At 40.4% G+C, this 24,547-nt stretch overlaps 1 protein-coding gene and 2 long non-coding RNA genes across 4 annotated transcripts in view; 2 read left to right on the top strand and 1 right to left on the bottom strand.

The window, feature by feature from the left end:
* Positions 1-875: 875 nt before the first annotated feature.
* pof1b (POF1B actin binding protein) overlaps positions 876-24,547 on the bottom strand; it is a 29,688-nt gene continuing 6,016 nt past the window's right edge. Inside the window, exons 2-15 of one of the 2 annotated variants that reach the window (XM_062963814.1) lie at positions 13,317-13,397; positions 12,941-13,027; positions 12,406-12,591; positions 9,116-9,231; positions 8,733-8,754; positions 8,359-8,433; positions 7,771-7,863; positions 7,072-7,185; positions 6,386-6,538; positions 5,798-5,908; positions 5,268-5,396; positions 4,317-4,393; positions 3,243-3,357; positions 876-1,806 (exon numbers count right to left, since the gene is read on the bottom strand). In XM_062963814.1, the coding sequence (XP_062819884.1) occupies positions 1,801-1,806; positions 3,243-3,357; positions 4,317-4,393; positions 5,268-5,396; positions 5,798-5,908; positions 6,386-6,538; positions 7,072-7,185; positions 7,771-7,863; positions 8,359-8,433; positions 8,733-8,754; positions 9,116-9,231; positions 12,406-12,591; positions 12,941-13,027; positions 13,317-13,397 (1,365 nt within the window). In that variant the 3' untranslated portion in view covers positions 876-1,800. Of the gene's footprint in view, positions 1,849-3,242; positions 3,358-4,316; positions 4,394-5,267; positions 5,397-5,797; positions 5,909-6,385; positions 6,539-7,071; positions 7,186-7,770; positions 7,864-8,358; positions 8,434-8,732; positions 8,755-9,115; positions 9,232-12,405; positions 12,592-12,940; positions 13,028-13,316; positions 13,398-24,547 lie in introns of both variants that reach the window. The other variant, XM_062963813.1, reaches the window with a different exon arrangement.
* On the top strand, positions 1,692-14,602 carry LOC134294050 (uncharacterized). Its single transcript, XR_010001035.1, has 2 exons — positions 1,692-1,815; positions 12,987-14,602. It is a non-coding gene; the product is annotated as an uncharacterized LOC134294050 (long non-coding RNA).
* LOC134294051 (uncharacterized) lies at positions 20,242-24,495 on the top strand. The gene is made up of 3 exons (XR_010001036.1): positions 20,242-21,171; positions 21,962-22,029; positions 24,080-24,495. It is a non-coding gene; the product is annotated as an uncharacterized LOC134294051 (long non-coding RNA).

Here is a 24,547-nt window from a genome sequence, read left to right on the forward strand (position 1 = left end):
AAGTGACTGAGCTAAAGTCACCCAATGAGTTGAGAGCCACAGTCTGAGGCGGTCTACCTGGTCTGCTGCCTTTCCATCTTCCTCCCTTCCTGTCTTCCTCCCCCATTCCCTTTCTTTCCCCCTCCATTTCTTTTCCTTTTCTCTTGTCTGTTTTCTTTATTTATGTATTATTTATTTTTTATTTATTTGCTACATGTATATGCCGCCTTCTCACCCTGAAGGGGACTCAGCGGCTTACAAATTAAATTTACATACAATATTATATTATGATTATAGTACAATACAGGTAATAAAGTACTATATTGTACTGTATCAATATATTGTAATATTATTAGTAATATTACATGTAAAATATAATATATAATTAATATTATATTGTATTAGTATTCTATCGTATTACAATATAATATTATGAATATATAATATTTCCCTCTGTGGTATGTGTGGAAGGCTCAGAAAAAGAGGTTCCTGGGGGGGGGAGGGTCCCAGTGGCTGCAGAGAGGCTGCTGTGGGCCGCCACAGTGGGCTGCCCAAAAATACCTTCGCAGGCTGGACCTTGCCTGCAAGCCAGGTTTTCAGGACCCCTGGTCTAACCTCTATTGTGTGTCTGTTCACACTGACAGGTTTCTGGCAAGCAGCAACAGGAGCAGAAATTCTGCATCAGTGCTTGCAGTGATCTAGTGGACAACAAGATTGCATACAAGCACTTTCAGTGCTTTGGAGGAAGGCCAGTAAGTAAGTAAGATAAAACATGATACATGTGTTGACTGATACATTTAGCTCTTACCATGGTCCCATTTGAGCAGGAACCAAGTGTCACATATACTTACGATATTCAAAACCGAGTCTAAAAAGTTAAGGAGACAGTTAAGAAATCCAAGTTTACAAATATATTTTATTTTTTTTAACAAAGGTATAATCGTATTAGCCCTTCAACTTTATCATTGTAAATACAGGCTGTGTGTTTTGACACCAAATGGCCATCATTCATCAGGTTGAGAGAAAAGAAGCACTTCCTTACAAATGTGCAAGTAAAGTAATGTTGTATAGACCTGTGAAGGTTTACATCTATTTAACATGGCCAAGACATTTCCTCTTAAGATCGCCTTTTATCTAAAGTCAGAAAAGATAAGTCTGCAGGTGTCAGCTTTAAAAACCAACAAAAGGGCCAATCAATGAATTGGCTTACAAATAATAAGAGTAAGCCCCACATATGCTTTTCTCTACTTTAATCAGTTTGCTCATGTAAAAAAGAAGCCCACCACACTGAAAGACAAACACTGTGTACATTTTGGAGCACTTTGAAGCCTAATATTTAACAGAAAGATCCAGCTGTTTTGACTTCATCAAAACTCAGTGTAAAAAAAGTATAACACATGTAAATACAGTTTAACCATAGCTAATCCAGAAGTAAACCCCACAAGGTTTAATAGGAGTTCACCTAAGTAAGCATATGACAAATTTCAGGAATGATGGCCTTTTCCGAATTACATTGTTTTGGGGGTATTTCTTTTTACAAAACAGTATTTGCAAGTGAACACATTTTTAATATAAAAGCTTGAATAAGAAAAGAAAGGACACTATCAAATACTAGCCTACCTTCTAAGAGTCGCCACTAGCAAAATCAATTCAGTAATAGTTTCTTAGACATTTAGCCCTGAGATAAGCTGTACTTCTTGGCTCTTCTTGAGTTTCAGACTTGAAGAACCAATGTGAAGGAGGGAAACAAGCAAGAAAAAAAGTAACAATCATTTGTATGCGAACTCCGCTGATCAGACGTGACTTGTCAGGGGGACTCGTTCATTCCTGAAAGAAGTAAGTAGTTCTTTAATCGGAAGTAAAGGATTCCTGTGACAAGACAAATAAGACAAATTATGAGATATTTTAGATGTTTTAAAACGCTATTTAACCTGAAGGTTTTGAATTCATGATGTAAATACAAGGGAATACCTTGAATATGCAGAGCTCATGGAGCAAACTTTTCATTTCTGGCCCTTGAAAAAGGGAATGTTGTTTATTGCGAACTAGCACAAAGACATAGCCAACAGCCGACACTTTCTAAGTTATCTTTGCCATGACAATAAGAGAAAGGTTTAAATGTGGGAAAAATCTATGACATAAACTCCCAGGGGCTCCCTGAGTATGCCATCTGCTTGTATTGCTTTTATCAGATTATCACTGGGCTAGGAATGAACACCTTCCCCTCAAATAATTCTAGTTTTTCCATTAAGATTGGGGAAAAAATCTGTTCAATTTGCATGTCAATAAGAATATATGGAATTCATAATTCCCAAATGTAAATGTTAATGGCAACACAGTTTGCGTTCTAAAATGTAGGCATGCCCAAATTTTGCAATGCAGTTTTTTTAAAGAACAAAGATTGTTTTGTGTCTGTGGAAACATTTATGCACACAAAAAGCCAGATTTTTAAAAATTGCATAGTAGAGTACATACATGTTCTTCTAAAATTATGAATTCACAATCTAATGTGGGATCAGGATGAAACAAACTTAGCACTGGGAAAATAAGACTGAAATTGAACTTGACAGAATTGCCTTTATGTAGTTCAGAAAAATGCTTACTTGTAGAGATTGACTATCCCTTTACTGAACTATTTGGGACTAGAAATATTTCGGGTTCTGAATTTTTTTTACTTGTTTGCAATTTGGAATAGCTTTATTTGCACATGTATACATAATAAGCTATCTTGGAGATGGGACCCAAGTCTAAACACAAATTTTGTTTCATATACACCTTGTACTCATAGCCTGATAGTCATTTTATACACAGCATTTTAAATTATTTTATGGTTAAAACAAAGTTTGTGTATGCCGGCCCATCAGAAAGCAAAGGTGCCACTATTTCAGCCATTCAGGTGGACAATCTTGGAGTATTTCAGATTTCTAGATAAGGGATATTCAACCAGTAATAACTTTATCAAACATTAATTTTGACACAAGATTTGCTGCACTGATCAATATAAAATTATAATACAATTCATAGTATTTGGTGATCCAAGATCAATGTCTCCCAGTTTTAAAGGCCTACACAAAGAGAGATTTCATATTGGCGCCTATGGGTAGTAAAATATTCCAACTTTTAGACAAGTGTTTTGTGTTTGTATGTTTACTATGTCCAATGGCAGTTGTACTTCAAAAAGTATATATCTTCGGAGTTTTTGTTTGGCTCAGACGAATTGCTACTTCAGCATCTTTCTTATATAGCTTGGAGTGCTTTCATACCTGCTTCCACATTTCTCCAGTTTTTTCAATCACAATTGTCTGTGATTCCTTGACGGGTGACGTCACTTTGTAGTCATCAGACAAGAGGCCAAGAATGGGATATTGATTCCTGTACCTGTTGTTCAAAAAACATTGATCAGGACTGTAGCTGAAAGACTGCACATCCTGCTCTAAGTATTGTAACAATTTGGTACTTTAAATGGCTTCAGTGGCAAAAAGAAATCTGTCTGTTACAGATAAAATCTGTATTGCTATAGCGAGTAAGAATATCTGGAACCTCATGTACATGGCATGACTTGCTGTGACCCAGCAACTCCCATGTAGTCACCTGTAAGATTTCCTCCCATCTCACTTCTTCCTTTTTTTCTCTCTTATAAAGATGTCACTGAGTCGCTGCGGCAGGCAGTTTTGCTATCTAAAACTCCAGTTGAGTAACAATTCAATAAATCTAATATTAGAAAGTCTAGGTATAGTTGTCAAGAACTGGATATTGAGGCTGCATTCTTGCCATTGTACATGGCAGGGATTTTACAGATTTTTTTCCCCTAAACTTCTGAAGGAATCTGGCTTCCTCAAAGATCCAGTCCCTAACTAGATTACCTCAACAGTTTCCTCCATATCAGTTTTTAATTCTGAGGTCCTTGGGAACAGGGGACTTCAACTTTTCTTTAGTCCATAAAGTACCCAGAATACTAATACAGTAGAGTCTCACTTATCCAACATAAATGGGCCGGTGGAATGTTGGATAAGCGAATATGTTGGATAATAAGGAGGCATTAAGGAAAAGCCTATTAAACATCAAATTAAGTTATGATTTTACAAATGAAGCACCAAAATATAATGTTAGACAACAAATTTGGCAGAAAAAGTAGTTCAATACGCAGTAATGCTATGTAGTAATTACTGTATTTATGAATTTAGAACCAAAATATCACGATATATTGAAAACATTGACTACAAAAATGCGTTGGAAAATCCAGAACGTTGGATAAGCGAGTGTTGGATAAGTGAGACTACTGTAGTATAAAATGATAGTACCAGTAATAGTAATGAAACAACATGCAATAGCATTACTTTTTAGTGATGATTGTCTTTGTGACTCCTTGGGATGGATTAATCGCTAGTTTTTCTTGTTTTAACTTGAAGAGTTCCTGAGGGAGATTTAAAAGAGAGAAAAACAGTTTCAGGCAAATGATATATTAACACAATAAGTAAGTAAAATATTCTACAGTCCAATCCTGCAAGTTTAAAGTTAAGTCAGGTTAACAAAAACAAGTTACTTCAAGATCCTATCTTGATGTGAAATGGCTCTAAGTCCCATTTCTAAGCTGAATGGCCACTCCACATCAATAAATCTAGAGAAATTTAACTGGGCCATTGACTGTAATGCAGTTGTATATTGATGAAAGTGCATCCCTAACGACATTTCCAAGAGAGCCAAGACTACCCTGTTTCCCCTAAAATAATCCCTAGAAAATAAGACCTAGTAGAAGTTTTGCTGAGTTGCTAAATATAAGGCCTCCCCTAAAAGTAAGACCTAGCAAAGGTTTTGTTTGGAAGTATGCCCGCCAAACAGAACACCAGAATATGCAGGATCAATGAATGTACCATAGAGTGTTGTACATGGAAATAATGGTAGTAACAAGAAATTCTTGATAGGATTCACAGTTTGTCTGGTTATGCTGGTTTGTGATGACAACTACTATACAGTATATAATAAATATTCTTTTTTTTTTTGTTCAACAATAAATGTGAATTCTTCTTAATGGAAAAATAAGACATCCCCTGAAAATAAGACCTAGAGCATCTTTGGGAGCAAAAATTAATATAAGACACTGTCTTATTTTCGGGAAAACACGGTATGTAAATATGACTTACCCAAGGACCTTGCTTCCAAGTGAATATGCTGAAGTTTACATGACACACCTCACTGATCTCACACAACTGGATACTAACAGCCATTGGATATAGGAGTATAAGGAGAGACATGGATAAGACTAAAGCCTATCTAACAGTGCTACTTACCTCTTCTTGCTGCTTAATGTAAGCCTCTCTTTCTTCCAACCTTAAAGTCAATTCTTGCATTCTCATCTGAAGATCAACATCAGTCCCTTGCTTCCTTGAAAAATCCCTGTGGAAATCGCTTAACTGGGACTAGGTGAGAAAAAAAAAAAAAAAAACAACCCCAATCAATATCAATCCAAACTAATGCTTACTGGCATGTGTTTTATATTGTCTTCTATCATGTTGACCCAAAAATTTTACTGGGTTTTCTTAGGCAAGGAATATGTAGACATGGTTTGACATTTCCTTCCTCTGAAATATAACCCACAACACCTGGGATTCATTGGCAGTTTCCATCTAAGTTCCAACCAGAGGTGACCCTGCTTCACTTCCAAGATCAGACAAGATCTTTATGGTATTAGCAAAAGGCAATTCAGTGATAGATTTACTAAAGCCATGTCCAATTTGGTCCATTTATACAAACACACAAGAGATGTTTTCCGTGGACTACCTGCCAAATATATCAGAAGGAACATGTAACAACGACATACCCTCAGATTACGAATCTCTCTGTCTTTATCCTCTCTGAGTTGGTTGATCATTTCCACATAGCGGCTAGAGAGTTCATCAGTGGTGGTCTGACCCAAAGGATTAGAAGAGGCCTGTGCCAAGGGAAAGGTTTGGGGGTTTTCAGTTTTAACTTTTGGAATAGAAAATAGCATTAATGACTTGTAAATCAGCATCACGTTCACCGAAATGGGAACCACCATTAGATTAATCAAACTAGATCAGTATGCATCTAAATAAATAATAACTGGAGAATATAAGTAACAAGGTGGCATCGTCATATCAACAAAAATATCTTCCCTTGGTTTAAGGATGGCTTGAGGAATCCTTTAGTAATTAAATTATATTTGTCTCCCCCATAGAAAGAATACATTCTTACTCCCCCGTAATGCCACAAAATAATGCTGCTTCATGAAACAGCTGGGCATTGAAAGGGATGGGTACACATGAAATTCAAAATAAATAAGAGCCAGTTTTGCCTCATCTTTTATCACAAACCACCTGACTTGGCAACCCAAACTACAGAATTCCAAACCTGCATTGATAGCAACTGTAAAGAAGCCTGCCCTTACATGGAGTCTTAGATTCTGGATTTCTTGTTCCAAAGCCCGTTTGCTGTACTCAAGGTCCTTCAGCCGGAATTCCCGCTCACCATCATTGTGCCGGAGAGACAATAGCTGCTCTTCTAGGGAACGGCATTTCAGAGTATATTCTCGGAGGGCTTGCTATGAACAGAATAGAAAAGCAAACACATGTAAACAACTATGCATTCTGTACACAAGCAACTGTTCTTGAGGACCATCAAGGGCCAGATGACCTTTGGGGTAATCAATTGTGGGTTGTGTGATGGCTCAAGGAGGACTACCACGTTTTCTGAGCCCTTAACTCCTCTTGGCACTTGAGTGGCTCGTACAAGTGTTCTTCCCAGATCTAAACTTGCTAGTGGACAACTTTTCAAGTTAGTCCTAAAGCTACAGGTCACCCATCAACTAGGCAACTTTCAACCCAGGCTTTGCCAAACATAGAAACTAATTTCTAGAGCACTGAAGTAATTGGCATGTAATTGGCAGGAACCTTGCCATGTTTTCCTACTTGTATGGAAAATAGCATCAACATTTCACCCTCCCACCCCCGTAGTTTCTTAGTTCAAACATTCATTGAATACTTAGTAGTAATATAGAACGCTACTCTTTTAGTCTTTGTACACTGGAATTATTCTTAGCAATGAGGAGTTGCTGTTTCACTGAGAACGCTTTACCTGTTGTTGTCGATTATTCTCTCGCACTGATGCCAAAAGCTTTTCATATTCTTTTACTTGGCATTCTTTAAAAGCCAGGTCTTTTTCAAGCAATGCCTTGTCCATTTCTAGTTTCTGTAACGTCAAAAGATTGGGAGTCTTTAATACAACTTGATAGTTATATGTATATATCTCACTATGGTAGACATTGGGAATGCAAAATTCTAGTCGGGGAAAAGAGTGTATTCTGACTGCATGGGTCAAACTGAAAGTGTCTGTTCCATGAAAGTGTCTTATTTCCCAGAGAAATGTCTCATAACTTAAAATAATTCAACTGAGTCATATAGTGATCCAAAGAGGCCACATTTAGGACTGAGGAAACGCTGAAGCTCTTCTTGAACTGCAGCAGCATCCATCATTTCTGGTTCTCTTCCTGATCTTTCCCATAATTCATGGAAAGAAGTACTGTAAGATCACAGAGCTGTAGAATCACATCTAGTCCAACCCTCTGCCATAGCTAAGCACTTCTGAGGCAGTTTCACTGTCAAACCATTCTATGGTCGAGCTTTTGCTTGAGCCAAAGAAAAGGATGAAAGCTTTCTACGCTATACTAAACAAAATGATGGGGCAGTGTCCAGAATTCCATAGCGAGTACTTCCAATAGCTTTATGAATTCTTGGGGAGTCCAAACAATGAAAGTATCTGGTCATAGTCACTTACTCCTAAGTCATCCTGAAGATGGACAAGTTCCTCTCGGAGGCCACTGAATGTAGAAAGCACAAGTCTTAGCGACTTATCAGCTGTTACTCTCATCTAAAAAAGAAGAAACATTAAAAGTGCAATACGTTTATTTCATCACTTTGATGGTGGTAGCAGTTGTATACTTTCAAATCATTTGTGACTTATGGCTAACAGGCTTGTTATGAATGATTATGAATGAGTAAATATTTCTAACCAACACTCAAAACAATCTATGCATTTTAGTTGTGTTTAGAACTCAGATTCATTCACTCCCTCTCTATATATACATAATTATTGTATGCACAATATGAAATATGTACCAGAAATGTTGTATCTCCAATTACAACCTATTAAATATAGACAAATCTTGAAAAACCACAATTTCTAATAAAACATTTTGCATATTTATAATTAGAAATATGGCCACAAAGTTATGTCTGCACACATGTGTCCATCTCACATTTGATAGTAGGCAATATACGTATATATTGCCTACAATAGACGTGCTTTCACAATGACAGCTGACAACCAAGCACCCCCATTTTTATGGATTTGTTGCTGACATACCTCCAGCAAGTAACGAATTTGCTGCTTCGTTGATTCTGAAACTCCTTTTGGAATCAGACTCTCAATATCCTCTATCTGTTGTTTCAAAAAGAAAGATAATAGATATCAGGTCTTATTGTGTACATTTAAGATACATCATGACATTATTATATACACAAATCAGACTAGTTCTTCGGCATCCATCAGAATGCATCCTCATATTATGGAAAAGAAAAAAACACAATTGTATTATGAAGAACGAAGAAGGTGATATCCAAGCCATTAATTGATTACTTACATGTTTGTAAATTTTAGTCATGGTTAAAATAGACAAACAGGCCAGGATATTCATTATAGTTACAAACTATTGGTCAGAAAATATTTGGAGAACTTACCTGAGATTCAATCTCATATTGCCTGTAAAAGAATCACATAAGAAGTCATTAGCACAGAAGATTTTCAAATCTAGTGCGTAAACAGTAATTTATTAGATCCATATTGACACTGCTTCTTGGATGCCATCCTGGATGATACAGATAGATGAGAGAAGTTCCTTATAAAAATTCTCTATTTTTGAAATAGATGAGAGGCATGTTTTGGCCTACAACTCCAATGAGCCCCATGTAATCTAGACCACAATGCCTATCAGCCCAGCATGACCAAATGGTAACAGATTGTAGGAGTTGTTCTTCTAAAGACATTCTCAGGAATATGACTTGGCCCAACAGCTCTCCCAGAAAACACTGCAAGATGTTCTCCAGATCCCATGAAGGCATACCTTCCACCTAGCTTTTCCACATGTTGGAGCAAACAGTTGTGTAGTTCATTGCTCCTGTGGTGCAGCTCTGCAAGCAGCTCTCCATAGTATCGGGAGTCCAACTGGTCATTTGGCTCCTGAAGGAGAAACAAAGGAAGACAATTCAGCTAACAATAATGGACCATAAACAGCTGTTAATGATCAGCATGAACTGTTGATATGGGGCATTACTATTCCTTTTAAGCCATCTGCATTCATTCATTGCTTGCTTCCTACAGGTGATGCATCTAGAGTCCTTTCAAAGAAACTAAACTGAATTAGTAAGAAATACCATAATCTTATAATCATATACGGCTCGGGCCCTACCTATCTCCGTGATCGCATTTCCTCCTATGAGCCAGTGTGGACCTTGAGATCATCCGGGGAGGCTCTTCTCACGCTCCCACCACCGTCTCAAGTGCGGCTGGTGGAGACGAGGGAACAAGCCTTCTCGGCAGTGGCCCCCCGGCTCTGGAATGCACTGCCAAAAGAGATTAAACAATCCCCTACATTATCCAATTTCCGTAAGGAACTGAAGACCTGGTGGTGTCGGCAGGTTTTTGAGTAATTACATTGGACTACTGCCGATTTCTGGGCCTGAATATATTGCACAAGATTTCCCTAGCCTAAAATGATGCATTTTAATATATTGGGTTTATGGTTCCTGTCCCCTTGATCTGGTCATGTAAATGTTGTTATGTAATGTTTGTGTTGCTTTTATGACTGTAAACCGCCCTGAGTCCCATCCGGGAGATAGGGCGGTATATAAATAAAGTTTTATTATTTATATTATTATCTTTATGGACTGGAACAAAGTGCAAGATAATCTGGCACGATGCCACAAGAATGTGAGTGTATATTATTGTTGTTTTAAACTGTTTATTTTATAATGTTTTATACTTTTTTATCGACCTTTTTGGGTTGTTGTTTATATAATTTTAATATGTTGTAGGCTGTTTTAGGTCCAGTGAGGGAGAAAAGTAGGATATAAATAAAGATTATTTTTACTACTGCCATTTCACACCCCACTAATTTGCATTATGCACCAATAAACTGACTTGTTTCCATGTTCCATTTATTCATTTCACATTTAAACTGCCACTCTGGCACTACCAGAGTTCTGTGCATAATGTGCAATACGTTCAAAATAGAATGTATGGAGGATGGAACAATCTTTGAACACGCCACATAATAAAACCAGCAGCAAAGAGGCAACAGCACTAGATCCACACAAAGCCAGGAAAATGACAAGAGTTCTAAGACTTCAAAGCAGTTTTGAAAAATGCCCCGGAAGGACACCAATGCCTCATCTGTTGCAGAAATGACCATAATATAGCCAGAAGGAGAATCTGCCCTGGGGAGGGTACACCGTAGACTTGGCCCCTATGGAAAAGACCTTTTCTTGGTCTCTTAAACTCTTCTCTGCCAACTGTTCATTGAAAGATAGCCAGATGGCATGCCTGGCTTATGGGAAAGCTTCCAGACAACACACGATTATTCAGAGGATAGGAAGGACAAAACACATTTATTGAAAAATTGCTTCCTTTTTGTGTGTTTAACTACTAACTCATATAATTTCTGGAGGTGTGTGTGTGTTAGCCTTTTGTTACTCAATTGCTGCCACTGCATGATTTTGAAATTCTATATAAAGTTGGTTTAATTGCTTATTCAGGATGAAGCCAGAGTCCACCCAATCATTAAACAAATTACTGAATTCAATTTAACTATTAGACTCCATTCATGAACTTTAAAGGGGTTTAAAAATCCGTCTTCAATGAAGAATTTACACACAAGGGATACAAATCCCCATCCCAGCGCACGCCCTGCTCTGCTGGTTTTCAACCTACAATGACTTCCTCTCAGCAGGGTAATTTGCCCCTACTTGCATCCTAAAGTGCTGCAGTCCTAATTCCAACCTTGTAAAACTATGCAAGATGGCAAAATTAGGAGATGAACTCTGCTGGGAATGGGAAAGACCACACCTTCTCCAAAATCATTAACACAATGTTTTTCATTTTGAGGATCAGAGGAGATCAGAGACGATAAGACACTACAACTGATATTCAACAACTGGAATGCCCAACGGCTCCCCAAACAAGTCTGGTCTGCTAAAAGCTCTAGAAAAAACCCTAGTGATGAATAATAAGATCCCTTCCTTCTCCCCTATCCCTCTGCCTTGCCAACACATGCAAAAGCACCAATTTCAATCCTGACTTTTCCACTTGTATCCATTTTGGGCATTTAATTCCAAAGTCCTATATGTCACCCACATAATTAGAATCTAAATTTCTTCTCCCAAGTGCTTCGCCTTAGTGTTATTTCATAACTTGCAAATATTAGAGCATTTTTCTTGGCAGAATCAAATTGGTTTAACTCCCACCCACGTAGCAAAGAACCTGGGAGCAAGAGCACTCCTTTACCCTCAGCTGCAGGTTCTATGTGCTTCTGTTGCACATGGTTCAGAAAATGAGGTCTGGGCTGGAATGTTTTGAGCAATAACAAATGTGTAACCTTGCTAAAAGACTTCTCCTGAGGCTAAAATGGGTAGGAAAAGAGCCAAAAACATTGCAAAGGTGGCCCCTACTAACCCTCTAGGGCATTTGGAGGCAGCAGAATTTGGGGATACCATCCTCCAAAGACATCTGTGTGGCTGGAGCACCGCTTTAGCCTCCTAAAGTCATTTATATTGGGTGTAAGGAATCCATGTTAAACATTTATGCCTAATTTGGACATTCTAGTACAGTCATTTTCAAGACGTCATTGGGATCTGCCACAGGGATGAAATATTATTGCTATCCACTGAAATGGCTAACTCATGGATAGTAATGGACTGACTAGCCTTCCTAAGTGAGTGATATTCTTAGGAAGGTACATGCCTACCCTACTTCCAAGATAACCTATAATGCCTCTTATGCTCACTTGGGCCTGATGTGCCTCTCACCACCGAAGCATGAGTTACTGGGGTTGCCGCTTGACAATGTAATTCCCATACAATGCCTCTGAGACCCCAACACGGCACCACTCCAGAAGACAACTTAAAGCAGTGCCAGCATCAACACTTAGTGGCCAGGCGAGGCCTTTTTTGCTGGTGCTAAGACAAGATGAAGGAAGGCAAAACTGGAAGGTCCAACCAGATCTAATCAGGCCATGCAGATGTCCATCTGCTTACTTTTAGCCATGCTGCAACCTCTGATGCTCCCAGATCATTCAGCAATTGCACCTTCACCATGAGAGGGAGACAGACGGGAACATACAATTGGTGTTAGACTTACTGGTTCAGAAGTTTTGATAGTGACTGTCTTCACAATTCCTCTTCCATTATCATTGACACTGATTGGACCTATGTCATAGCAATTGTTTGTCTGGGGCTGCTGCACCACTTGAACATGCTCCACCGGTTGACAGATATGGGTCTGGTCCGACTGTGCATGCTGGAGAGCATATTGGTATTGCTTCTCCTACAGGGAAATAAAAGCCATTTACTCCAAGCAGACCTTGCAAAAGATTCATTCAATTTGTTTGAAAAGGGGGGTTCCATTAATCTTTTGCATGAGCCCTGAAAAAGCACCACTGAACCTTTTGTGTTGATGACCAAATGTTTCTCCCTCCCATTTTGTTGCTAAGATGAAACAGGGGCTCCTTTGTGTCCAGAGGCAAAAGCAGTGTCGCCAGGAGAAGCATTCGGGGAATCTAAACTAAGCTTTTATTTTATTTCTCAAATTTCAACTCTGAATCTGGGACACCTTTTATCAAATGTATTTTTCCTCCTTAAATATGGCAAAAGAAATAGAAGATAAAGGCTCTTACGTGGTCTGGATTAAGCAGCTCATATTTTCTTATTGTTTTTTCATAGATCACATTATTTCCTCCTCTCAGGAGTGGAGAGAGTGGTTCCTGGAAAGTTGGAAGAAAGTGACATATTATTTGCAAATGGACTATTGTCCAATTGAAAAAAGAAGATGCTATGAATGGACAGGACTCCACTACACATTTGTATCGTTGCATTTCAAGTGAAACTACTTTTGGCTGCTGTAAACCTTGATATATATCAGAGAAAATTAGCACAATCCTTTTCATTAAAAAGTTACCCATTAGATCTCAGATCAGTTGGAATCCAACAACTTTGACCTACCTTGAAGAGGCCCATGAACTGTTTTAAAATACAAACAAAATGATTTCTTACCTGTTCAGGATTCTCCAATATAATCCTCCGGACAGTGCCCTGGGAATAAGGAGCCAATTTCATGGATGGAGATCCAACTTCCTGAAAGGGGAAAACAGCAAACAAAAAGTATGAGATGGACCAATTTCAGAGTGATGGCTCTCTGGATTTGTACTGCATTGAAAGGTAGCTATGCATGTGATAAAATACAGCATCCTTTGTTGGGAAAGCCAACTCAAAGCAAGCTTTTGAATCTTCACCGGCTTCTTCATCAGGCAAGGGTGTTTTTATTTTTTTTAAAAAATCATACAGAAGAATAGAAGTGATGGTGCTTGAGTAACAGGCCTACATTTTGGCTCAGCTGTTACTTCTCACAGAATCAGAGTTGGAAGAGACCTCTTGGGCATCCAATCAACCCCCTGCCAAGAAGCAAGAAAATCGTATTCAAAGCACCCCCAACAGATAGCCATCCAGCCTCTGTTTAAAAAACTCCAAAGAAGGAGCCTCCACCACACTCCGTGGCAGAGAGTACCACTGCTGAACAGCTTTCAGAGTGAGGAAGTTCTTCCTAATGTTCAGGTGGAATCTCCTTTCCTGTATTTTGAAGCCATTGTTCTGCATCCTAGTCTCCAGAGCAGCATGGTATCTCTTTTTGGAGACCATTCCCTTTCTTGGCCTCTTTCCACTTTGACAGGGAAGGCTTTAACAAGACAGAGCTAATGGGCTTGTACTCTTTGAGATGTTTACTCCCAACAAAAGCAAACAATTGGACTACCATGAGCAAGTTTTACCTATATAGCATCTTAAGGGTTTTTCAGATGTAACAAGACAGACTTCTTGAGAAATTCCATGTTCTCTACTTAGGAAAAGGCACAGGACAGAGACAGCTTGGATCTTTTTTATTGTTAATGGAGCTGAAACGTATTACACGTCTTTTGTCCCTAGTCCACACATCACCAACATGGCCTACATTGATGTCCCTCTTAACTGAAGACAAAAGTAACATTTGGGATAAAGATTAGGCATTTGGCTCTAATAGTCAAAGAGAGAGGCCGGTAAGAAATAATAACAAGAATAAATATTGTCACTTTTCTTCTCCCATATGATTTTAGCATCTTCAGCTGGTGAAGATGCCAGTCGAGCTTCAAAAGCTTATGAAGTATTTCATGCATTTCAATTGGACAATACAGTAAAGGTGTTCCTGTGTTGAGGGTTTTGGACTCTGCTATAAAGCATCTAGACTACTCTAGTCACTTTGCAAACAGTTTTCCTTTAGCAATTATTTAATAAACAAACATGAACAATCACAGCACATTTCTTGCATTCTTTTAATGCCCACCTGGAGAAGGTGATAAGAAACTGTTGACTGACAGAACCAGAGAGTGGGAGCTGCGTTGCCAATGCAAATGCAGGGATGTGCTGAGACAAGGTGCGGATCATATGACTTTGGGTGGAGTCAGTTTCAACACTTAAAGTAAAATGGTTCGCTGCAAGAAGTGCTAGATGACAAAATTGACACTGCTGTGGTTAGTTCCAAGGCTGCAGTTGTCAACCAACATTTTTCTTTGCCAACCCAAGAACCCATTTCTCTCCTGGATTCCTTGATCTGAATCAAATCCAAGAAGATCCCACCATGAGGCATTCCATAACCAAAATACACACTAAAAACATTGTGAATGAGAGCCAACTACCAGACCCTTTCTTTGGGACAATAATGGGTGCATCTGCATTGTAGAAATAATGCAGTATGACACCACTTTAACCGCCATGGCTCAATGCTATAGAATCCTAGAAATTGTAGTTTGGTGAGGGACCAAACTCTTTCAAACTCTCATGATTCTGTAGCATTGAATTGGTTAAACTAGTGTTAAACTGCATTCATTCTAAAGTGTAAATGCAACCAAGACTGTAAAGCTGGCTATTTACTAAAGACATTCTTAGTAGCAGATACAGATAATAAAATCCTTGATAGAGCCAAAGCTGAGTATTTCTAAACCATACCGATTTCAATAATAATGAGATCTTAAAGTTTGCTGGGTCCTGCTCTAAAATGGTGTTTGATATCCACTTCACTACCATTCATTCAGGAGCCTCCGGTGGCTCAGTGTGTTAAAGCACTGAGCTGCTGAACTTGCAGACCAAAAGGTCCCAGGTTCAAGCCCGGGGAGCGGAGTGAGCACCCGCTGTTAGCTCCAGCTTCTGCCAACCTAGTAGTTCGAAAACATGCCAATGTGAGTAGATCAATAGGTACTGCTCCAGCAGGAAGGTAACGGCATTCCATGCAGCCATGCCGGCCACATGACCATGGAGCTGTCTACGGACAACGCCAGCTCTTCGGCTTAGAAATGGAGATGAGCACCAACCCGCAGAGTCGGACACGACTGGACTTAATGTTAGGGGAAACCTTTACCATTCATTCAACCCTACCCAACCATCCTTTGAAAACAAATAGGATTTTATTTGTCACGGAGCTGGTCTTTTATTAAGTAACTGCCATTTCAAAGTAGGTCAACTGATCTTTCAATGAAAGTGAAGAATGCATCTTTCTCAATGTGAGAAACGCCTGCAGCAACTCCACAAGCCGCCTCCGACAACAGATGAGTCAGAAGAAAAACTCTTGTGGAAAACATAATTTTAATAAAACACTAATTATTCTAAACTAGGAAGCCTCAAAGTTATGAGGACTGCTGACAAGGGATATACACAGATGCCTCTTCTGTTCCTCCCACATTTACCTAGGTTCTGATGGAAAGGGTTTGCATCAACATGAGCAATATCAATGGAGAAGAAGTGGGAGCGCAGGATGATAGCAAGGAAACCTCAAGAAGGAAAGGGAGAGCAGACACGCTTTCCATGCCAAAGAAATCCTCGTTCAGTCCTTGGCCTATCCAGCAAAAGAATCTGGCAGAAGATATTGGGAAAGTCTTCATTCTGCCTGATTGAGCAGTTATCTCTTGCAGTCAAGTTCAAAAGACCAGTGCCTGCTTTATGCCAATGAATAGGGCAGATGGATACACAGTTGGACTGTCCAGGTTTTGCATGAGTTCCTCTTTTCCTCAGAGGGAATGCCAATCAGCAGAGTAGTCTGCATGGAAAGAATGTGGTGCCAGCAACCATTGCTACCAGCTCCGTCTTCCATTATTTCCCATTGTGGTGCAGTGCAGTCAGATATCTCAGAAACGAAACACTGGGACTTTCTGGTGAGCAGAGTCTGGCAGGAGCAACATGAAACCTATTTGGGATTGATTGTGCTTTTCCTGCATGGCAGAAAGGGGTTGGACTGCATTGCCCTTGTGGTCTTTTCCAGTGCTATGATTCCATGAGCCCCTGGGACTCACAAATGTGGCCTTTCTCCCTTCAAAATAGCAGCCAAATGTAGCATCATTTTAGGCACGCCCAAGCATATTGTTGCGCCGTTTGGGGAGGCAGAGGAGAAAATGGCATCTGCCCCTTGTCCATCCCTGAACCATAATGTCATCTGCCACAAGTATCCTTTGCATCCTCTCTTCCTTCCAAGCTCAGTAGCCTAGCAATAATACATTGTGATGAGCATTCTCTGCTCCAGTCCAAATTATTTTGGTAGCTTATATTTCAGAGGTGCCCCGGTGGCAAAGTGTGTTAAAGCACTGAGTTGCTGAACTTGCAGACCAAAAGGTCCCAGGTTCCAATCCCGGGAGCGGAATGAGCGCCCGCTGTTAGCCCCAGCTCCTGCCAACCTAGCAGTTCGAAAACATGTCAATGTGAATAGATCAATAGGTACCGCTCCGGCGGGAAGGTAACGGCGCTCCATGCAGTCATGTCGGCCACATGACCTTGGAGGTGTCTACGGACAACGCCGGCTCTTCGGCTTAGAAATGGAGATGAGCACCAACCCCCAGAGTCGGACATGACTGGACTTAACGTCAGGGGAAACCTTTACCTTTTACCTATATTTCAGAAGCCAAGCTAAATGAATTTTGCAGAAGACCTGTTTCTGGTGGCGTTGAAAGCTGGTAGAACATTATTTTGCTCAACACTGCTGTCGAGTTTTGGAGTGTTGCTATAGAGAGTGCCATCGTGATGGCCAGAACTTCAAAAATGTCCCATACACCACTGGGAGAAAGGGACTGGAAAAAAGGGAAACAGCCACAACCACCAGTCACGGTGTCAACAATGATGACAACCAGAAGTGACAAATTGAGACAATGGTAGTGAGGAAGAGTTGAAGTCATGCTGATGGAAAAGGGGCCCCAAAGGTCTCCTAAAATATGAAACTGACCCTGAAAGGTAGCTTGGGATGTTGGCCTTCAGCAAATCACATATGATATGACTAGAGCTGGGCCCTTCCCCATGGCTAAGCTAGTTGCTCATAGTTATTTTAAACCTAAACGGTATCACACCAAGGGGAAAACATGCATTCTTTCTTTTTTCCCTGGAAGAAGTATCATTTCTCTTTTCCCACTGAACAGTCTCTAACAGATCCTCATAAACGTGCCCAAACAGCGCCCCATAGCCTCAGGGGCCTGGGAAATGCATAACTCGCGCTTCTAAGCTCCCCAGCTTAGGTGGAGTAAACTACAAGGAATATTAAACGGGCCTGTTCCCTGCCCACAAGCTCATATCGCTTGTGCAGAATAAAAGAAGATCTTTAGGTGGAATCAAAGTTTAATCTTCAAAGATTTATAAAGATGGCTCTCCAAATCCGGCCGAGAATAAGGTACTTGAAAGCCCTGCAGGAAGTTTCCCTTAACTAGGTTGAGCTTGAGTTTTCAGAAGCAGAAGGGCTTAAACATTGTTAGACATGAATCCAGCTAGCAAAGAGTTACATCCGAGCCTCACATTCAGGTTTATTGGCACGTTCCTCATGGCTGGCAGACAACTGTAAAGGGAACTTATCAAAGGGACAGTTTGGTTGGAACCAAGCAAATGTGAGCCTGCATCCCACTGTTAGTGGCCGAACTGGAAAAATCTATTGAATCAATAGAACTTCCCTATATGTGGATCCAACACTCAAGAATTGACTCAACAGATCTACTCTAGTTAGGACTAAGCAAGTGCTAACCAAGATCATTCAGCTTCATAACATCTCTCTTGACCAATTTATCACATCTCCTTTCTGGTTGCCAGCCACAACATCACACTACTTTCCAATACCTCCCTCCAATATGCATAAGATTACTGTATATACTTGAGTATAAGCTGAGTTTTTCAGCCCTTTTTAGGGCTGAAAAGCCCCCCTCGGCTTATACACGAGTGAGGGTCCTGGCCGGCTTATACTCGAGTATATATGGTATCTTCTCATCTTGGCATTAAGCAACATCTTTCTTCCTATCTTGAGCCCAATGGCCATCATCCAAATTGAACTGGCCACCTCACAAGTTTTGCCCTTCCACTGCTATTCACACACAGAACCTACTCATAGCTATAAAGGTCTCTTCCAAAGCAATTGACTCCATGCATGTGACAAAGTACACTTAAACCCACAAAAGCTTCGACAACAGTCATCCTCTAAGATGCCACAAGATTCCCTTTGCAGACTGATATTCCAAACTAACACAACTATGGCTTTGAATTCTGAGATCCCATTTCGATTGCGATCACCAGATCTAGTTTACTAATTCAGGGAGTTAGGAAAATGTCGATTTCCATGCAAAGTTTGAGACCTGGTTGACCTGGTTCTTCTGGTTATTACCTGGCAACCTGAAAAACTTAGCACATGGTGGGAAAAGGATCTGAGTCTGTGATTTCCCTTCATTATATATTACTTAGCTCAACAACAACACCAAAAAAACCTTGTTGTCTTGATCTTCAGCAGATGTTCAACACATGCACACTTTTTTTCCTGCCATGGGTTGCACCTGGTGAATTGAATTGCCATAATTATCCCCACTCTGAACCTCCCAAAACCCAAATCCCACTGTTTTTGGAAGCCAGCAGGCTCTGCAAAGTCCATTGGGTGGGTATGTTCAGCTCACGGCTCTCACAATACTTGCCTCACTATTATATCTGTCAGTTGCTGGTTTTCTTGACCAGAACAGAGTTTCATTGTATGCCACTCTAGACAAGCAATTACTGTAGACACCTCGTACTGTATTTGTTTAAATGAGATCTTATCGCGACAAAGGTTGTAATGATAAGGGTTACATTCATGGCTTCGGAAGAGCAAATAGAATGTTACCTGGAAAGGTAGAACAGGGGGAAAGGCCATAGGAAAACCTGCAAGCTTCATTTTGCAAAGTCTTAGGCAAGTTGAACACTGTTTCTCCTTGTGTCACGCTTTCTTTTAAAGCGGGAATCCTGTATATTTTACATATCTATTATATAAATGCACTTCCTGTACCAGTATTAAAAAACTCTAAAATCAGAGCAGTAAATAAAGAACAACACTCTGGAAATAGAGGAACTACAGACATGAAACAATCAGGGCCAGCTAACACCTCCCAACAAAGGATTCCCCCAGGTAGGAATGAAGCTTGCAAGGCTATTAATGCTAAACAAGGTGATTAATTACAACATTCACACTGGCCTCCAATAGACAAGAGTCCTTTCTCCCACCCTGGACCTTCCACAGATATATAAACCTCCCTTGCTTAGTTTTCCAACAGACCTCACAACCTCTGAGGATGCCTGCCATAGATGTGGGCGAAACATCAGGAGGGAATGCTTCTGGAACATGGCCATACAGCCTGGAAAATGCACAACAACCCAGCATTTCCTGTTTTCAACTAAAGTTACTTAGTTCTGAAATGGATTCCTTTCCATGCATCTGAAAGTGGAACACGTTTCTCAGGATCCGGTTGTTAAATGCAAGCCATTCTCCAAACGTTTCCCCAGTTTGCTTGGACAAATTAATCAGTTAATTAATTAATTGCTTGGACAATTAATCCGTTAATTGATTAATGATCAGCTAGTTGAGGTTTGGAGATTTTCAGTAGCCTCAGGGCAGCTGACAAATGCAACTGGCTTTTGGTTAGAGGATTGGTGTAAAATCAAGTCTGAAAAAGGGCAAAAGAACAGTAAAAAGGGTAATTTTTTATTAAAGGAAAATTTACAAACTTGTTATCAGACAGTATATTTTAAAACCTGTTTCCAAAAAAAAAAGTCCAATCAGATCCTCATAATAGTGTTTAGAAGCCAGGATTTATATGTCAGGCTAAGAAACAGGAGGCCTGTGATTTGTCAAAAGATAAAATGCCTCTATCAGATTGGAGGACCTTTGCTCCTTTCTGGCATTTTAACTCTCCTTGCATTCTTGATCTTGCGGGCTGTTGTGCTGGCAGATGCTATTCCTCAGCAGAGTGGTGGGTTAACCAGAAAAAAAAACAACTTTTAAGGTGGGTCTTACTCGTACTTTTAAAATGCACATTTATTGCATGTGTTCTAATGGGCCATTGGGTGTAAAAGATCGCTCACAAAGTTAGGTTACTTTGTCCCGATGTTACCTGATGCTGCTTTGCATCAGTTTCTCCTGCTAGGGACCTACATGCCATTGGGATTTAACTAACCCTTGGAATTTCTGTAAAGCATGCATTGATGTCTGATAACAGCCAGACACTGAGCTGTAATGGATAACTCCTTCTTCGATTGGTGGCTGTGTTTGGCCAGGTCACAATGGGGCAGAATTGAAACGAAAAGGACTGAGAACATCCATCTCAGCGGTTTGTGATGTTGTCTAACTGGACAGACTGGAAAATCTCCTAAACAGAGGAGGAAGAGAAGCCAACCTGTTGTCAGCTTACCTGACTTGGTGCACACTGCTACTTTGCTGACTGCGCTACTTTTAACAAACAGAACATTGAAAAGCAAGAATAGGACAGAATCCGTTTCCAGATGGTCTTCTGATGTTTTCACATATGGAAAGATAACACTGGCCAACGCACATTTTGGTGCCTCAAATGTTAGCCCTGTTTTTGAGTATATTTGACCTCCTGATTCCAAAAATGGCACCAGTTCTCCCCTATCAGCTGAACATATCTACCACCCATAGAAAACAATGATAACCTAGAGTTGTGTATTTTCCGGGCTGTATGGCCATGTTCCAGAAGAATTCTCTCCTGACATTTCGCCCACATCTATGGCAGGCATCCTCACAGGTTGTGAGGTATCTGAGGATGCCTGTGATAGAAGTGGGTGAAACGTCAGGAGAGAATACTTCTGGAACATGGCCATACAGCCCAGAAAATACACAACCCCCCAGTGATTCCAGCCATGAAAGCCTTCAACAACACAATGATAACCTATCTAAAACTAGAGCTGATGTGATCTATCCCAGGCATGGGCCAACTTCAACCCTCCAGGTGTTTTGGACTTCAACTCCCACAATTCCTGACAGCCTCAGGTCCCTTCCTTTTTACACCCAAGTCCTCCAACTTTTCCCAACTATGCCCAGAAAGGGAGCGGGGAAAAGAAAGGGTCTGAGGCTGTTAGGAATAGTGGGAGTTGAAGTCCAAAACACCCGGAGGGCCAAAGTTGGCCCATGCCTGGTCTATATGGATTGAAAGGGGGAAGATGTACAATTATGGCATGTATAGCTTATAAGTCTTGGGCACTCTGGTCATGGTAGAGTGAATCTGAAATCCTATACAGATTAAGAGCTAGTCCATTCAACAGGGTTCACCCATGAGCACAAAAGAAAAAGACTGCACTGTGAATTGTTGTGTCTTATCACAAACTATTTCTACCTACAGCGCATCTCCCACATTCTAGGATTGCAAGAGTAAAGTGTGATGGACAACAAGCAAGAACACAGTTACAGGTAAGCAACTTGTTATTATTATTGCCCTGGAACGTCAAGCTAATGCTATCAAAATGAAGTCCAGCTCTAGACCACAAATGTTTATGCCTAATAATAATAATAATAATAATAATAATAATAATAATAATAATAATAATATTCTTGGGTTGCTGTATGGTCATGTTCCAGAAGCATTTTCTCCTGACGTTTCGCCCACATCTATGGCAGGCATCCTCAGAGGTTGTGAGGTCTGTTGGAAACGAGGCAAGGGAGATTTAAATATTTGCGGAATAATGTCCAGGGTGGGAGAAAGAACTCTTGGCTGTCTGAGGCAAGCATGAATGTTGCACTTGACCACCTTGATTAGCATCTGATGGATTTCCCCAGGCAGGAAGCAGCCAGGCTTTGAAGCTGCAAGACCAATGCTAATCAAGGTGGCCAATTGCAACTTTCACACTTGCCTCCAATGGACAAGAGTTCTTTCTCCCATCCTAGACTTTCCACAGATATATAAACCTCACTTACTTAGTTTCCAACAGACCTCACAACCTCTGAGGATGCCTGTCATAGATGTGGGCAAAATGGTAGGAGAGAATGCTTCTGGAACACAACAACCCAGTGATTCCAGCCATGAAAGCCTTCGACAACACAATAATAACACAATAATAATTCTTGATAATAGTGATGATGAAGATTTCATGTGCACACTGATAACTAAACACATGAGGTTTTCATATGCCTTGAAATGAAGCTCTGCAACAGGGTGCATCAGGATATCTATTATAGAAGACTTCCAAGTGATGCCTCATTTAAAATATCCACACAAACAAACCTATTTTTATTATGCCTGCTTCATTCTGCTTTACATTTCATACTGGAGTTCCAGGGAAACTGGTTTTGTCCCTTTGCAGCAGTGGACTGTGCCTAGCACTGATCTAGACCCATTCATTCCTCCTGCCTAGAACAAACTTGTCAGTTTTTAAAAAATGTGCTGGTTTGTTGTTGTTTTGGTAGAAAAATACCAAAAGAACATCCAAATTGTGCAGAAGTAAAAATTGAATTGTAAACAACCCTAGGGAAGACAACCTAAATATGCATGCTAATGAACAAAAAGTTGAAACCAAATTAGCATTGGAACCAGTATTGTCACCTGTCAAGATGGTGGTGGGTGTTGATGCGATCTCACGTGTGGGAAAAACATGAACGGGTTCCTGGTTTTGCATATATACATATATTTACAAAGCACGTGAGACAATCTGTTCTACCTGTCCACTTCAGTCATTCATAGAAAAGACTGCATTTACCACTCTTTCAGTTCAACATGGTCAATTAATTTAATAAGGAAGGAGCCCTTGATGGCACAACAGGTTAAACCCTTGTGCCGGCAAGACTGCTGACTGACTGGTTCAAATCTGGGGAGAGCAGGGTGAGTTCTCTCTGTCAGCTCCAGCTCCCCATGCAGGGACATGAGAGAAACCTCCCATAAGGATGGTAAAACATCATACATCCGGGCATCCCCTGGGCAACGTCCTTGCAGATGGCCAATTCTCTCACACCAGAAGTGGCTTGAAGTTTCTCAAGTTGCTCCTGACACAAAAAAGGAATACTGTTTGAATATATCCTGCATATTAAATATAATAACCCAAATTAGGGCTCGGGCTGTGGCGCAGGCTGGAGAGCAGCTGCAATCAATCACTGCAATGAATCACTCTGACCAGGAGGTCATGAGTTCGAGGCCCGGCTCAGAGCCTATGTTTGTTTGTCTTTGTTCTATGTTAAAAAGGCATTGAATGTTTGCCTATATGTGTAATGTGATCCGCCCTGAGTCCCCTTCGGGGTGAGAAGGGCGGAATATAAATGCTATAAATAAAATAAAGAATAAATAAATTTTCAATGCCAATGAGGGACTGTATTAAGGGATCGTGGCATTAGGAAGGTTGAGAACCACTGATTTCAGACCTGCAGTGCACTTGCTTCTATCCTCCCTGCTCGCTCTCTCCCATTCTGTTATCCTTGCCTCCCTCATTCCTATTATTATTAAACCACTGCTTTGCTTTCATTTTATTCCAAGATTCCTAAACCGCTTGCCAACAACACCAAACACACACACAGCCCTCCCTTTTCAGGCAGGAACACCTTTTGACGTGTTCCTGAGAAGAACAACAACGGCTTCTATAACAAACAGTACACTCCCTAAAACATCCGGACCTCGGTATCTCTCTTCAAAGACAAGGCAGCAGAGAATCAGAGATCCCTTTGGCCTCCATACTCGGAATTCAACGGAAGCACAACACTCACCAAAGCTGCCAGAAATCTGCTACCTTGAACTTCTGGGAAGATATCAGAAGCAAAGAGAGCCATGGTGACCGCAATTCCAAAGTTCGTATCAGTGTGATAGCTTTATTACAGCAACTAAAAAGTCCCGGACCTTTTGACTGGCCAACACTGTCATTGTATCATAATAATATATCGAGTTACAAGCAGCTCATATGTATTGTCGAAGGCTTTTGTGGCTGGAATCACTGGGTTGCTGTGAGTT

This window comes from Anolis carolinensis, unplaced genomic scaffold (genome assembly GCF_035594765.1).
Source record: "Anolis carolinensis isolate JA03-04 unplaced genomic scaffold, rAnoCar3.1.pri scaffold_12, whole genome shotgun sequence".
Taxonomy (NCBI): Eukaryota; Metazoa; Chordata; class Lepidosauria; order Squamata; family Dactyloidae; genus Anolis; species Anolis carolinensis.